General features: G+C 54.5%; 1 protein-coding gene across 26 annotated transcripts in view; it reads right to left on the reverse strand.

Moving 5' to 3' along the window:
- The window catches only part of LRRFIP1 (LRR binding FLII interacting protein 1), a 161,490-nt gene extending 146,506 nt beyond the window's left edge, over positions 1-14,984 (reverse strand). For 9 of the 26 annotated variants that reach the window (XM_088835084.1, XM_088835082.1, XM_088835083.1 and 6 more), the window contains exon 1: positions 14,819-14,977. In XM_088835084.1, the coding sequence (XP_088691210.1) occupies positions 14,819-14,914 (96 nt within the window). In that variant the 5' untranslated portion in view covers positions 14,915-14,977. Of the gene's footprint in view, positions 1-14,818 lie in introns of all 26 variants that reach the window. The other 17 variants (XM_088835076.1, XM_055402343.2, XM_055402340.2 and 14 more) reach the window with 3 other exon arrangements.
- Between the last annotated feature and the right edge of the window lie 946 nt (positions 14,985-15,930).

Below are 15,930 nucleotides of genomic sequence, written 5' to 3' on the forward strand. Positions count from 1 at the left end.
TGTGCTGAGCTCTTCACAGAAGAGCCGTAAAGGAGCTGACACGGACCTGGCCTCGGCAGCAGAGCTGAGTGTGGTTCTGGGGGTGCCGGTCCCTCGCCAATGAATGCTGATGATGCTGCCCAGCACGCGGACAGGGCGACTCCGGCTCCCGACCTATGCCGGCACCTGCGGAGGCTGTCAGGACTAGAATGAGTGGCCAAGAAACCCACTGCGTACAGTAAAGGCAGCTGAAACTCCTTGGAAGAAAAACGCCACATTCAAAGGCTTTCCTTTTAATTGGAGGATATTAGGCACCAGCCACCTGAAGAGGAACGCTGGTTTATGCTTTGAGCTGCATTCAGTCACCAGGCGGTCTGTGAGGGCCTCCTGTGTACCTGGTGCAGGGGTCTCCTGGGGACTGGACGTGGCACAGCCCCCAGAGAGGACAGCACACAGCCTTCTGGGGGGCAGAAGGTGGAGACAAGGAGGCAGAAGCCGGCCCACAGCTGCGGGGACGGGAGGAGCTGCAGACACGGGGAAGGAGGCTCGTCTCAGGCCTGGGGGTGGGAGACACGCGGCCTGGGGCCTCCCAGAGGAAGTGACCTCTGGGAGGGTGAGGCTGGAGGGAAACCCAGACCCTGGCCACCAACAGGCGTCTTCTCCTGAGTTTTCCCAACTACCACGTCCTCACCCTACTGCCCAGGACCTGGAGCTGCAAGAACAGTGAATGACCTGCATCCCAGATCCAGGGGGCAGCAGGGCTGCGCCAGTTTATACTTTCCTGGAAGAAGTAGATCATCTACCACGGAACGTGGCCAGGGCCTGAGACAGGGGGCATGACAACCCTCTAAAGGATGCCCGTGAAATCCACCAACAGGCCAGGCACATCCTCACCTGACAGAATTCAACATTTGAAAAGCCTGATACAGAGCAGTACAGACAGAATGAACTGTGACCGTATAGTATACGATGTATATTATATACGTTGTGCTTTTCACCTGCTATATTTTTCTATATTTAATCATATTTAAAAAGCAGGTGACTGGCTAGTGTTGAGCACAACACCAAACTGCAAGGCAACCCACCCACGGTATCTGGTGTTCAGGGTAATTTATTATCTGCCTCATCACGTTTAGGGAAAGTTGGAAAAGATGTTTAGGAAAGATTAAAAAAATAGATGAAAATTGTGGCACTGTTCAGCAAGCAAAAATCTAACTGAAAGAAATCTTAAAGTTGAATTTTCCAAGTATGAGAGGGATGCGGTATGTCTGTGTTTTTCTTTGAAAACTGTATATTAAAATGGAAGCCAGAGCTCTAAACCTCGGAGGGCAATACCACAGAACAGAGAGCATCCCCACAGCTAACGGTCACTTCCTGCCTCGTCTCTGCAGCCTCCGGGGTGACTCACAGGCCTTCAGGCACCAGGGAATCCAGAGGGAAGCGAGGCCCTGGATGGGCAGGGTAGGTGAGCCCTTGGGACAGCTGATTCTCCCGGTTCTCACCCTGGAAGAATGGGGAGACAGGGGCTGCACAGAACTTCCTAAAGAACAAGACGAGGAAAGACCCCAGCACACAGAGGGGTCCTCACAGGGCCCAGGACTGGTCATCTCTTTTATGAAGTTCAGCTACAAAAGACAAAAGCAACTGTGCCTCTTAGGAGACACGGGGACAATTTTAGGCCTATCGAACTGTGCTGGTCACCCGTCTTCATGTCATCCGACACCCAGCCTCCTTCTGATCTGGGGGGTGGGCCTCCCTGGGGATCTGGAGTATTAACGGGCTGCCAGCACCGCCCCCACTGGTGAGGCTGAAGTTGGGGATGCGGTCCTCCTGGGATTTAGAATAAGCTGTGATGCTGGCCGGTGCACTAGGGTCATACCCAGCCATGGAGGCCTCCTGGCTCTGAAAGGACGAGGTGGCAGCTTGGGCTCCCTCCCTTGGCCAGATGTGCTGCCCTGTTCCTGCCCTTTTGGGGACATCAAGTCAACCAGCAGCATCATCCCAGGACCGGCCACTAACTGGCCTGATGCTTGTCCCAGGCTGCTTCCCTTGTCCGGGGTGTGTGTGGGGGTGGGTGCTGTAAGGAGATGCCCCCCAGGGTTGCAGGATGGCAGGGGCTGCAGGTGGCCACGCTTAGCTGTGTCCGGGCAGCGTCCAGCAGCACCTCCCCCTCTTCATCTCTCGCTGAACCCCCAGCGTAGAGTTGGCGGGCGCTGGGCAGAGCCTGTGGGCTGGGGGGACGGGACCCTGGCTAGCTGGGAAGGTCAACCCTGCAGTCCCCCCGCCCCTGGGGCAGAGCCAACTCTCTGCAGCGCTTACTGTGGTGACCACGTGGACAATGCCACCTCGTCTCTGCTGTCCCCAGAGTGCACCTAAGCCATGGGCCTGGGGCTTTTCCCAGAGAAAAAGACAGGCAGACACGGCCTGGTGGCCTGCAGCTCTGCTCTGCGGTCCTGGCCGAACTGGGCCTGATGTTGGCCTGGCTGCCCTCAAGCATATCCAGAGGGCAAAGGGCATCTCCAGTGGGCAGAAAGGAGCCACCCTGTCCAGTAAGATGTAACACAAAAGACCACCTCTCAGCAGCCCCCACCTTCGTGCCAGCCCACCTTCCGTATAGGCATCCAGAGTTACCGCTGTACCTGCCTCTCAGGGTCCATTCTAGCCCCCCTTTAGCCTCTCCCCACGCCCCTCCCACCCCACCATCGACTCAAGGGCCCCTGGGCATTCAGCAAAGGCTCATCGAATTTGCTTCAAACATCCCAACTTCCTGAGTCTGCACGGCTACCCCTAAAACAGCTACACCACAGCTTTCCAGAGTAGGCGGGCCCCTCCGACTAACTCCCAGGAAGTTTAATTGGGAAAACTCCCAGAACAATGTGGTTTGGTCAGCTGGTGCTTTCTGCCCTCCTGGGGAGCGGCCGCAGTCACCGATCGTAGGTGAGAGCAAAGGAACCAGGTTTCTGGAGACAAGGCGCGCGCGGTCCAGAGCTAAGGTACACACCCAGCGGAGACAGGAAACGTACGATGGTTCTCCAAGAGGCTGTTATGCCCCCTGGGGCCCTTGCGGTTGTCATTCCTGGGTGGAAGCCAGGGATGCTGCTAAACATTCCATGTCCAGAAACCCTCCCCCAACCCCCGCATCCGGCCCAATGTCAGTAATCCCGAGGCTGAGAAACCCTGACACAAAATTAAGAGGAAAAGCCCGAGAAAGTGGAGTGAAGATTTGGAAGGCTGTGTGGTCACCACCTCATCATGGCTCATGTGGCCATTTCAATCTGGAGCTGGCTCCAGACACAGGTTAAAAATAGGCAGGTAACTTAGTAGCTTCTGAGAGGTCAGATAAACCCAAAGATAAATGGCGCGGGACATGGCCTGGGTGAAGTGGGCCGTCATCTCCAGGATGTTAACCAGAGGCCCGACACCAGAGCTTGGCTGCCTGACAGTAAAGAGGCTCGAAAAATCTGATGCATCTTATTACTGGTTCTTCAGTTCAAGGCCAAGAAGCAAAAAACGATCAAGAGCGGAGGGTCCTTTCCATCTCATGGCCAAAGAATTGAACACACGCTCCAGACTACAGGAAAGCACACGGGGTTCTGACACTAAACGCAGTTTATGGGGTTAGTGTATTTAAGGGGTAGCGGTGAGGGCTTTTCCTCTCTCAGTGAACCAGAGCCAAGGGCTGCGTGTTTCCCCCCAGCACACAGGAGGTCATCTCTTCTGTGCTCTCACACTTTTCCTAAAGACCACTCTCCTTCCTCGTCTTGATCCTGGTCTCTCACTCCAGCTCTCATTTATGGGGGACGGTGGCTCAGTGGTCAAGAATCCACCGCCAATCACCCCATCTCTGCATCAGTGATAGCCGGGGCACATCCTGGCCAGTCCAGCAGTACTGCTGTCCCTTGGCAGAGAGGAACACAGCCAGCAGAAGGGAGAAAATGACCGCTGTCCAGTCGGCGCCCACCAGGTACCCAGGCGCCCACCAGAGCCACCGTGTATTTCCGGTCCCCAGAAGTTGTTCTCCGTTTCCTGGCATGACTCATTACCACGTGCGTGCTCAGTCGCTCAGTCGTGTCCGACTCTTTGCGACCCCGTGGACTGTAGCCCGCCAGGCTCCTCTGTCCATGGGGTTCTCCAGGCAAGAACACTAGAGCAGGTTGCCATGCCCTCCTCCAAGGAATTTTCCCAACTCAGGGATCGAACTGGAGTCTCCTGCTTCCTGCACTGGCAGGTGTATTCTTCACCACTGGGACACCACGGAAGCTCCACTCATTACTACAACCACACAAAAAACGTTATTCCTCTGTCACAAACAAAGGGAAGGAGACTAGGACACACTAACTTGCCTATGGACACACGACTTCAAAAGGCTGACTGTGCTTCTCCCACTGCGCAGCACGCTCTCCCTGGGCTGGACTCACCCCCGGCCTGCGGGACGCCAGGCCTGTCCGCCTGCATGAGAAGCAACAGCTTCTGCAATAGACAGCTCACCTCCAGGACAGCAAACTTCAACAAAGGATAAATCACTGCTCAAGGGCTGTGCTGTCCAATACAGCAGCCACCAACCAGGAGTGTCTATTTATATTTAAAGGAATTAAAATTAGTATGAATTAAAATGCAGTTCCTGGCTGGACCAGCTGCATTTCAAGTCCTCGACAGCAATGCAGCATAGACACAGAGCACCTCCATCATCACAGCAAGTCCCACTGGGCGGCTCTGCTCTGAGGGCTTCAGGGATGACTTCAAGCTATATTTTAGGGCATCCAAGGTGGGGCCATTAGTTGTTCAAGCAACACGGAAAGTCCATCTCTCCCAGTGTCAGCTTGGAAAACTCCACACTTTCTCATGTGCCTGAGATGGTTGGAAAGCATCACTGACTCAATGGACATGAATCTGAGCAAACTCCAGGAGACAGTGAAGGACGGGGAAGCCTGGCGTGCTGCGGTCCATGGGATCACAAAGAGTCGGACAAGACTTAGCAACTGCACAACAAGTTAAGTCAGTTAAGTCGCTCAGTCATGTCCGACTCTTTGTGATCCCATGGACCGCAGCACGCCAGGCTTCCCTGTCCATCACCGACTCCCGGAGCTCACTCAAACTCACGTCCATCCAGTTGGTGATGCCATCCAACCACCTCATCCTCTGTGCCTTCTCCTCCTGCCTTCAGTCTTTCCCAGAATCAGGGTCTTTTCCAAAGAGTCAGCTCTTTGTATACGGTGGTCAAACTATTGGAGTTTCAGCTTCAGCATCAGTCCTTCCGATGAACATTCAGGACTGATTTCCTTTAGGATTGACTGGTTTGGTCTCCATGCAGTCCAAAGGACTCTCAAGAGTCTTCTCCAACACCACAGTGCTGGATGAAGCACAAGCTGGAATCAAGATTGCCGGGACAAATATCAACAACCTCAGATATGCAGATGACACCACCCTTATGGCAGAAAGCGAAGAACTAAAGAGCCTCTTGATGAAAGTGAAAGAGAAGAGAGAAAAAGTTGGCTTAAAACTCAACATTCAAAAAACTAAGTTCATGACATCTGGTCCCATCACTTCATGGCAAATAGATGGGGAAACAGTGGAAACAGTGAGAGACTTTATTTTCTTGGGCTCCAAAATCACAGCAGGTGGTGACTGCAGCCATGAAATTAAAGACACTTGCTCCTTGGAAGGAAAGCTCTGACCAGCCTGGACAGCGTATTAAACAGCACAACAAGAGACATCACAAAAGAAGAAAAGAAATAGAAAGTGATCCCAGGCAAGGGCGGGAAATGGAGAAAGCCATGTGAGGGAGGCTAAAGTCTAACGAACAACTGGAGATCTCCTGGTTTCTGCTTGCTGAAATGCTACTGCGACCACTGCGGGATTTTTCATTCACTCCCCTGAGCCAAGCAGTGGGTGGAAACATCGCAACTTAATCTGAGAGGGGAGGCACTGGACGGCTCTGGCTCTTGCACTCTTGCTGATCCAGGGGCTCACCCGCTGCCAAGACCATATCACATTCTGCCTACCTAACCTCTCCAGGTATTTCCTATTTGTTTTATGGAAAGTATCTCTTAGATCTTAGAGAATTTTCCGAACCAACAAATGAATTCTTCTTGATGCCTGAAGCTATGAAAATCTTATTTTTTAAAATAATGTTCTCTGTTTGCTCACCTAATTTGACATTTATTGCACTCTGAGTAAAAGCACACTGTCATGACTAGTTCTCTTGTTTGGGTTGTATGGACATAACCTCTTCCTTTTTACCTAATGACCTCAGATTATTTTTCAACTTTCTTCTCAATCTCTTCTACCCTCTTCATCAAAAACAAAACTCCATCTCTAGGTACCAAATTGGAGAGGTTTGGTTTGTTCGCATTAAGCAGCATTTCCTCTGAACACTGACTCTGTGGTCAAGGTGCTGGCCTTGAAGACAGGGGGACTCGGGTTCAAATCCTGACTGTTCCGGTGCCCTGAGGAGCTACTTAAAGTCTGGTGCCAACACCTCTGCCACCCCACCGCACCCCAGGAGGTGCCCTGGCCAAATCCTGTGGTATTTACCCCCCTACTTACTCAGTTGTGTCTGACTCTTTGCGATCTCATAGACCGTTGCCCACCAGCCTCCTCTGGAGCTCTCCTCCTCTGGATTCTCTAGGCAAGAAGGCTGGAGTGGGCTGCCCCTGCCTTCTCCCATGTCTTCTGCATTGGGAGGCGGATTCTTTACCTCTAGTGCCACCTGGGAAGCCGCCGAGCCATCCCTCAAACTGTCTCACAGTTTTTCAGTGCCTCATCCCCATACATGAATGGACCCAGGGATCACCACACCTCTGGGAGAGGCTCCAAGGCTAAAGACAGAGGCCGAAGCGCACAAAGGGCGGGAAGGAACAGACCATAGACACAGGGAACAGAAGCAGTTCCAGGAAAAAGCAGAAAACCAAAATAAATGCTCCCCAGAACGACAGAAAAAGGTGCTGCATCAGTGACTCAAAAAGGATGCTATAGAAATGGACCACAGAACCAACACAAACAAATACTCTTAGAAATAGAATATAGGGCAAATAAGCTTAGTGGAAGGAGTGGAAGATAAAGCTGAGTAATCAGCCACAAAGTATCACCAAGATACAAAAAGCTAGAAAATGAGAGGAGAAAGGAAGTTACTTCTAACAACAGGAGCTTCTTTAAAAGAACAGAGCAAATGGTGGGAGGGGAAATTTTTCAGAAAATATCCCAGAATTTTAGGATACACATTTCCAGATCGAATGAATGTAAACATAAAATCCAGAATACTGAGAATCAAGAGAGGCTCCTGAACTTGTAGAGTGTAAAAATAGATGTTACACAAGATACTGAGAATATATAAGGCATCAAAACGATCAAAGCGATCCTGAAAGCCAGAATAAAATGGAAAAACATGTCTTCAAAATGGGGGTAGAAAATAGTTAATCACACTTGTTTGGTATTTATTATTTTATTTTATTAAATAGGTAATACAGAGCTTCCCTGGTGGCTCAGTGGTAGAGAGTCCACCTGCTAATACAGGAGACACGAGCTGGATCCCTGATCGGGAAGATTCCACACGCCGTGGAGCAGCCTCGCCCGTGTGCCACAACTACCGAAGCCGCGTGCCTAGAGCCTGCTCCGCGCCAAGAGAAGCCGCTGCAATCAGGAGTCTGCACAGCAACTGAGAAAAGGCCGCACAGCAAGGAAGACCCAGCACAGCCAAAAATAAAGAGATAAAATCACACAAAACATACTACAGTCACAGGGTTCAAATATCAGGAGAGCATAAACAGCTACCCTTAACCAGTCTGCACCTCCACTTGCGTCTCCACCTCGCTTTCTTGTACTTTCTGCCTGTGCTTCTTTATGCAAACGCAGGCAAATCACAGACTTTCTCACCTGAGCGACGGCACGCCATCTTCATTTTCTGCACATGGCTGTTTTTCAGTTAACAATACACGCCAGAAATAATTTCAAAGTATACATAGAAATCTCTGTTATTCCTCGGAAAAAATTACTCTCACCTAGAACTCTATACTCAGCTGAACTATCAAGTGTGAGGGTACAATAAAGACATTTTCAGACATGCAAGTGCTTAGTAAAGGCATTCTCTCTCAGAAAGCTACTGAGGGGTGTGTTCCAACAAAATGAGTTAGCAGCTCAAGAAAGAGGACTGTACAGAATTCAGCACACATAGATCCAACGACAACAGCAAAGAAGCGGCGAAGGGAAGGCAGCTGGACAAACCCGGAGAGCACTCAACGCAGACTGGACAGAGGTCTCGGCGGAGATTTCCAGGAGGGAATAAAACGGAATTGATAGATTCATTTAATCACACAGAAAATAATGTTGCGAAGGTTTCTGTTCAAAAGCGTGTGAGAAATCAGGCATGAGAGATACATAAAGAGATGAGCGACTGGGGGAAAAAGGAAAGAATAAACTCCAAGAAAAGCAGAAAGTTGTTTAAAGAAAAACATTATCATATGTGTGTTGGCTCTGCAGTTAACACTATCGTACTACATCATCATCACCACTAGTGTTTACTGAGTGTTTAGTGTCTCTCATCCTTCCGAGGTCTTTCCATGAAATACTTCATTTACCCCCATAAAACCCGGGAAGAAGCATACTCTTAAAATGTTCCCATCTTACAGATGAGGGGACGGAGACACAAAGTCGCAAAGTGGTTAAGGAACTTGCCTGAGGTCGTGGAGTAAGTAGAAGGATCGGGAACTGAACCCAGGAAAAAGGGAAACTGACTCGGGCCCCCACACTCCAACCAGTCTATTGTTCTGCTAGTGATCGTTTACGACTCTGTAAGCACAATGTCACTGTGACCTGAAGAACAGGGCAGAGACAGCGGGGGTGAGCCTGAGCTAGACCCACAGGTCCAAGTCCTCCTCCTCCAATCAGGAGGCCAGCACATGGTGCCCACAGTTGAAAAATCAATGAATAGCGCACGTGCATGTTATTTACAAATGGGGAGCCCACTACCAGGTCATTTAGGGTCTTATAGGGCCATTAACCAGTCCATCCTAAAGGAAATCAGCTTTGAATACTCATTGGAAGGACTGTTGCTGAAGTTGAAGCTCCAGTCCTTTGGCCAACTGATGAGAAGAGCTGACTCACTGGAAAAGACCCTGACACTGGGAAAGATTGAAGGCGGGCGGAGAAGGGGACGACAGAGGATGAGATGGTTGGATGGCATCAACGACTCAGCAGACATGAGTTTGAGCCAGCTCTGGGAGATCGTGAAGGACAGAAGGACTGGGTGCTACCGTCCATGGGGCTGTAGCAAAGGCCATCAGGAGCCTGGCTTTTACTGAGGGACATGAAAAGCCATCATGACACAATCCGACGTGTTTTAAAAGGACCACCCAGCTGTGGTGTGGAGCATGGCCTGAGAACACGGGACCAGGCTGAAAACAAACATTACCTTAATGACATAGAATTAATTTTTAAAGAGGAAAGCATGAAAAACAAAAAAACGGGAAGAGGAGAAACAGTGAGGGTGAGAAGAACATGAGGCTCTCTCATGAAATGTTAAGCCCGATGGTTCAGAGGTCAGTTGAGGACGACACTGCCCGAGGCGGGAAGCCAGTCAGCTTAACTGCAGGGCACCGCCTGGAATAGGGCCTTGCGTGGAGCCAAGACTCTGATCCAAGAAACAGCCTGGATGATGACCTGGCACCTCTGAGTTACTAGATGACCTCAGACAAGTCGCCATCTCAGAGCGGTTTTTCCACGTCCAGCAGGGATGCTCTAAACTCTTCCGATGGGATGGCATACACTTACAGTGGAGAAGCTTCTGGGAGTCCCTGATGCACCTCACACCTTAAAAGCACCCTCGGTCGCCACCTCTTCCCCTTGTCCCTCCTGAACCCTGACAAGGCTTGCAGGTGACAGGCTCAATGAGAACCCAGGTCCCTGACGGTCCCTCCGTGGAGCAGACGCTTCAGGTCCTCCACACGCATTCACAGCCCTGGCTACTAAACCCGTGAGTCATCGCAGAGTCGCCCAGAAAAGGGACAGAGAGACAGCTGGCCCTCTGACAGAAATAGCCGTGGGGCGGGGCCCACAGACCATGGGAGCCCAGCAGGACTGCCCACCCCCCATCCAGAACCGTCTTGTTGGGAATCAGCCCCAGGTCACAGGCAGGGTGCGGGCCATTCCCCTGACAGCTCAGACCATGACACATCCGCTCGGAAGGCTTGTCTTGTCATATCCCTGATGCCTGTTACTGATGCACCAAGATGTGTGTGTGTCTCACACGACGAGCCAGGGAGGGCCCCGGACATGAATTTGAGCCAGCTCTGGCCCCGGTTCTAACACAACCACCGTGGGGTGACCCCGGTCGAAACAGTCTGCATCCACCAGCCAGCCTCAGACAAGCAAACTCGTTGGGGAGAAATGAGTGAAGGTGAACGGAGGGAAACCAGCTGCAAGAAGCCCGTGTTGTAGACGCTGCCCCCGCGCGACCTCACCCGAGGGCACGGGCCGTGCCTGGACACCAGCAGCCTGCGTCCTGCCATCGGGGCTCACCTCTGACTCCAGGGGAGCCAGACCTGCCTGCTGAGGGCCGGCGTTGTGCCATCGGGGCTCACCTCTGACTCCCCTGCCTGCCGAGAGCTGGAAGAAGGGGAAGCAGGGCTCTGACGGAGCCAGACTTCCGGGCCTTTCTCCACAGAGGCTTGTGCATCCCATGCCCAGACTGGGCTCTCGAATGGCCTCAAGGCTGGAGCGGAAAAGCCATCAGGGTCCTTCAGGATAGGGTGATCTCTGGAGCTATTTGGGAAGGAGGAGGGGTGGGAGGACAGCAAGTGACTGGGGGCTTTAGGAAAGAACGTCTTGTATTTGTGGGACCACCCAGAATGAGGCACGGAGGCTCTCCTAAGCTGGGTGCCCAGAAGCGGAGCCCGGGGCTGGGGTTTGGAGGTGAGTGCTCCGTCCAGGGAGCACTGTCAGTGGTGGGTGGTGAGGGTTGGTGGGGAGGTGGCCTCAGTGGAGCCTGCCCTTGGGCCCTCCCTCGGGGGCCCTGGAGGGCGACCTGCACCCCACTTGTCAGTTCCTTCAGGAGGCAAGCGGGTGGGGTGGGGCTTCCTGCGTCCTCATTCCCCTGTGTCAGTCGCTGCCCCTGGGGTGCAAGGTCTGAGCCCCCCTCCCCTGAAGGGTGACCATGGGGCCATGGGTGCTTCTCTAGTGAAGGGGAGGGGTCATGAACCCAGAACAGCTGCACTCACAGGTCAGGGGTCAACTTCTGCCAATAGGGGGGATGCCCCGAGGGCAGTGTCCCAGCAAGACCACCTTGGACAGGAGGCCACAGTGGTGGGGGGATCGCTGTGCTGTCAGAGAGAAAGGAAACCCCATCAGCGTTCACCGGATGGTGAGCTCACCCAAGGGCTGGTCTCCTGCAGCCTGCAGAACCGACTTCCTTGTACTGGAAACGCAAACGGCCGGGTGTTCTGAGACAACACGCTTGCACTCCCAGCGGAGCATGGGATGAGAGGTTTGGATGCTACCAGAATCCTGAGCAGAACGCTCAAGGCGGTGGAAGAGAAAACTACATCTGCTTTCAGACACCCCTTCCAGGGATGAGAGACACGCTGCTCCAATGTCTGAAGGTAGCTTACCGGCCCTTCTTCCTGACAGCATCTTGCCTGAATCCCACCTCGGACAGCGAGAAACAAGCCACTCCTGCAAACGCATCTGCAGCGTTTGCAAGTCACAGCTCCACTTACTATCAACTTGCCCAGAGTGAGACCATAAAGGGACTGCGGAAACATAAAAGTAGAGGTTCACTGGGTCCCTGCTTCCCATTCCTCCACAGAGTCCGATGCCATCGAGGGGGTGCAGCCAGCTCTCCACCGTGGTCCTGCCCCCGCCCCCGCCCCCGCCCCCGCATTGCTCCCGGTCCCCGCCCGACTCCATCATCGAAGCCTGGAATTCTCCACTTAGCCTCTGAGTGCACATTCCTGGGGGCCTGCCTGACCCAAGCCTGCCCCACCCCCTGCTACTTTCCTGAGGCCTCTTGATTTTTTCCTTCAGGCCCCCCGCATGTCCCCAAGAGCTTCGGGGAGGCCACACCCCCCATTACCCATTTCCAGGAGGGGCCTGATAGATCACTGGGTAACCTCCCCTGCCCTGCTCCCATGCTGCGGAGTCCACTGTCCTGGTCAGAGAGTTTGGCTCAGGAGCAGCCAGGGAGACTCGCGAGATTTGTCAGGGAAGATGCTTCCAGCTCTCAGGGCAAAGCCACCAGAAGAGACGGGGCATGTGGGTTCAGGAGGGGCAGTGTCTGCCAAAGCAAGGTGGCCTGAGGATGAGGCCACCTGCAGAGATGCCATGGAGACCAGGGGCCACCGCCCTGGGGACACTGCCTGGAAAATCTGCCCTCCAGCCAGAACATTTCCCCTCGTGGAGGCCAGTCCAGGTCAGGGTTTCTTCAAGAATAACTCAAAATGCCACTTCCTCCAGGGAGCCGCCTCTGATTGCTATTCTTAGTCCCATCGATAAATTGTTACTCTCTCATTTCCAAACCTTCAGGGCCCAATATCCTTTTATTCTCAGATCTCTTCCTGTCGTCTATTATTGTCATGCTCAAAGTCAGACCCCAACTCCTCAAGGGCTGATGCTCTTTAAGTCCATCCCTGAATCCCAATCTCCCTAGGACAGGGCCTCAGAAAGACTAGCATGTATCTGCTGAGCCAATGAACAAATGAGAAAGTATTCACATGAAACTTTAAGATAATTTTGTTGATTTTTATATGAACTCTCTAGAACTCCATGGTGAATAGATATTTGCCAATTGAATAGTGATTCTAATTTTCACAGTTGGGAGACAGAATTCAGTTTGCATAAAATGTGTTTGCACTGGCTCCTTCCAACGTGACAGATAGCGGTCACTCAGCACTCGGAATAGCTGCATCCTGGGGATATAGGGACGATGTGCACGCCAGTAGTCCTTACATCTGGCCAGTGACTTACTTTATGTCTGCTGCTCACTTTCTTTAATCCTGACAGCCTCAGGGGAGGTCTTTTTTCCCATTTTAAAGACAAAAAAACAGAGACGGGGAAGAGGCTGACTAGGATAGCACAGTCTGCTATCACAGATAGCGTAGAGGAGCTGTGTGTAGCTCCAGTCCCGGGTCTGACGCCCGTGTCTGAATTTGTCACTGCCAACTGCGTCCCCAGGCTGGAAGGCAGGCCCGTGGGTTCCCGGTTACTCTGAACCTCAAGGCTCTCCCCCCAGGAGCATCCCTTGGCCTTTCCTTTCAGTCTGTTTTAATAAAACCAGCAGACGCGAGGTGGACTTCGGGACCCTCAATCTCCTTCCTCTTCCGCAACCACTGCTGGAAAGACAAGGCCCATGGACCATGTCATCTCAGGCCTCCCGGAGAACACCTGTTTGGTTTTATGTTTAAACACTTACTTACATGACTGTCTTCACAGGGGTGGGGATTATGTTCAAGCTGCTACATTTAGCAAGCGCCTATATTTAGCCACATGTACTGTAAGTGTCTGTACCCCTTCTGTTTTTTAGGCAACATAACATAGACTTCGCAGCACTTACTATGCGCCCGGCTCTGTGTTGAGCGCTGGGGATACGCAATGAGTAAGACAGTGCCTGCCTGGCGGTCGCCTTCTACAGGGGACGGACAGGTGAACAGATACGGCTGAGGCCACGTGACCACCACAGCAGGTGTAGGGAGCAAAAGCCAGAGGAACCCGAGTGAGGGCAGGGAGACGTCTGCTTGGGCTGATGGAGGAGGTCTCACACAGGACACAAATCTACCATGGGTTTTAAGGGATGAATAGGAGTTTTCCTGGGAAGCCTAGTTTCTCCCCACATAGAGAAAAACAAACGCCTTTATTCATTCAATATTCAACAAATACTGAGCGACAGCCACGAGTCCATAAAAGCCAATCACCTATGACTGGTACTAGAGTGGACCTCCATAAATAGCTGAGTGAGGCAACCAGACACCACAGTCTACACCGCCTGGAGGTTTTTCCAGGTGATGATAATGACATGCAGACAGCCTCTCCACCACACTCCAACACTTGGAAGAGGGTGGACGGGGAGGGGCCCCGTCTACAGTGAGCACGCTGGCTAGGCAATCCAGAAGGCTCACAAAGGTGTCCGGTGACATGACAAGCCAAGCTCTGTCCCCTGTGGGCCCCAGGAATCTCACCCCTTCCCAGGGAACCTGCTGCCTCCGGTCTCCCTGGCATCTTTCCCCTGCGGTTTGTTTAGCCAGAAGGTTGAATTCTTGTGGGAGGAAAAGGCGTTTGTACAAGTCACCCTAGCGGGGCTCCTTTAATTTGCACACTTCAAGTTCATCATCGACCGTTATAATAAACTCTGCCCTGGAAACTTTGATGAGAACCTCTCAGCGTGCCCGGCCCGCTCTAAGCTCTAAGCCTCGGTCCAGAAACGAGATCCAGGGAGACCCCGGCTGGTGCCCCAGCTGCGCCCTGTGCGACAATCGAGACGACAGCGGGTCACACACAGGAGCCGGGTCATTTCGCCAGGGCCATGTGGCCCCCGGGGACTGTCCGCAGGCCTCCGGGGGTCGGGCCTACGTCACCCCCACGATGCGGCGCACAACCCCGTCGGGCGCTCGCCCCCCACCAGGCCGGCCCGAGGCCACCGCGCGCAGGGGGGCGGCACCCCGTCCGGCTCGGCGCGCGGGCGGCGGCCAGACGGGGCCGGGGGCCTGGGGGAGGGCTCGCTGTCGCCCGCCCGGCCCCGCGGCCGAGGGCCCGCGCCGGCCCACCGAGGTGCCGCCCGCCGCGCCGGCGGACGGACGCCCGACAGCTGCGGAGGAGCCGGGCGCCCGCGCCCCGCTCGGCCGGGCCCCGCGCTCACCTCGCGCGCGATCTGGTTCAGCGCGTCGTCCTCCGCCGTCAGCCGCTCCCGGGTGGGGAGCCGCTTGCGCCCCGCGCCCTGCGTGCCCATGTCCATCGGCCGCGCCGCCCGCTGCGCCGCGGGACCCTGGCTCCGCCGCCCGCGCCCCTCCGGCCGCCCGGCCCCGCCGCGCCCCGCCCTCCGCCGGCGTCATGGCGTCAGCGGGCGCGGGCCGGGGCCGCGGGGACTGCAGGGGCGCGGGGGACAGGGGCTGCGGAGCCCGCAGCGGGGTCGGGGTGGGGGGACACGGGGACCGGGGCGCGCCGGATGGGGACCCGGGCGCTGGGGGCTGGGGGCTGGGGACTCCCGGGGAGAAGGGGCACAGGGACCCGGGCTGCGGGGATGCGCCGGAGGGGAACCCGGGAGCTGGGTGCGCTGGGACTCCAGGGACCAGGGATCCGGGCGCTGGGGGCTGGGGGCGTGGGGACGCCTGGGGACCGTGAGCATGGAGATGCGGGAGGTTTGGGATGTCTGGGAGTCAGGGGAGGGGCATGAGGATGTGTGGGGCAAGGGGACTGGGGGCTCCGGTGGGAACAGGGGCTGGGGGAGCGAGAGCAAGGTGGAGGTGCAGGAACAGGCTGGGGATTCCAGTAGGGGACAGGGTTGGGGGTGCAGGGATGGCAGGGGACAGTGAACAGGGAAACGGCAGGAGGCCTGGGATGGCTCGGGGTGGGGAGCTTGTGGGCGCCAGGGAGGGGTTGATGGGGGTTCGAGTCGTTGGTGGGGACCAGAAGCAAGCAAAGGCAGAGGATTCAGAGAAAGGAGGCGGAGTGGGAGATGCCTGGAGCCCCCAAGGTTTGGTCTGGCCCAGTGGGGAACCCTGGAGGGTGGACTTCCCTGGCAGTCCTGGGCTGACCTCCTCAGAACAGGGGCTACCCCTTGAGTCTGGACCTCAGCGAGGACAGGGGAGGACTCGAAGTGGTGCAGAAAGGGGTTTGTACTAACGGGTGGGTGTAGGGGCCTGGATCAAACCTGCATCCCAGGTGAGATGGGGTCTGCCCTCACAGACGGAGCCAGGCCTCAGTTCACTTCAGTCACTCAGTCGTGTCCGACTCCTTGCGACCCCATGGACT

This window comes from Moschus berezovskii, chromosome 4 (assembly GCF_049115385.1).
Source record: "Moschus berezovskii isolate FMDL1 chromosome 4, NW_MosBer_1.0, whole genome shotgun sequence".
Classification (NCBI taxonomy): Eukaryota; Metazoa; Chordata; class Mammalia; order Artiodactyla; family Moschidae; genus Moschus; species Moschus berezovskii.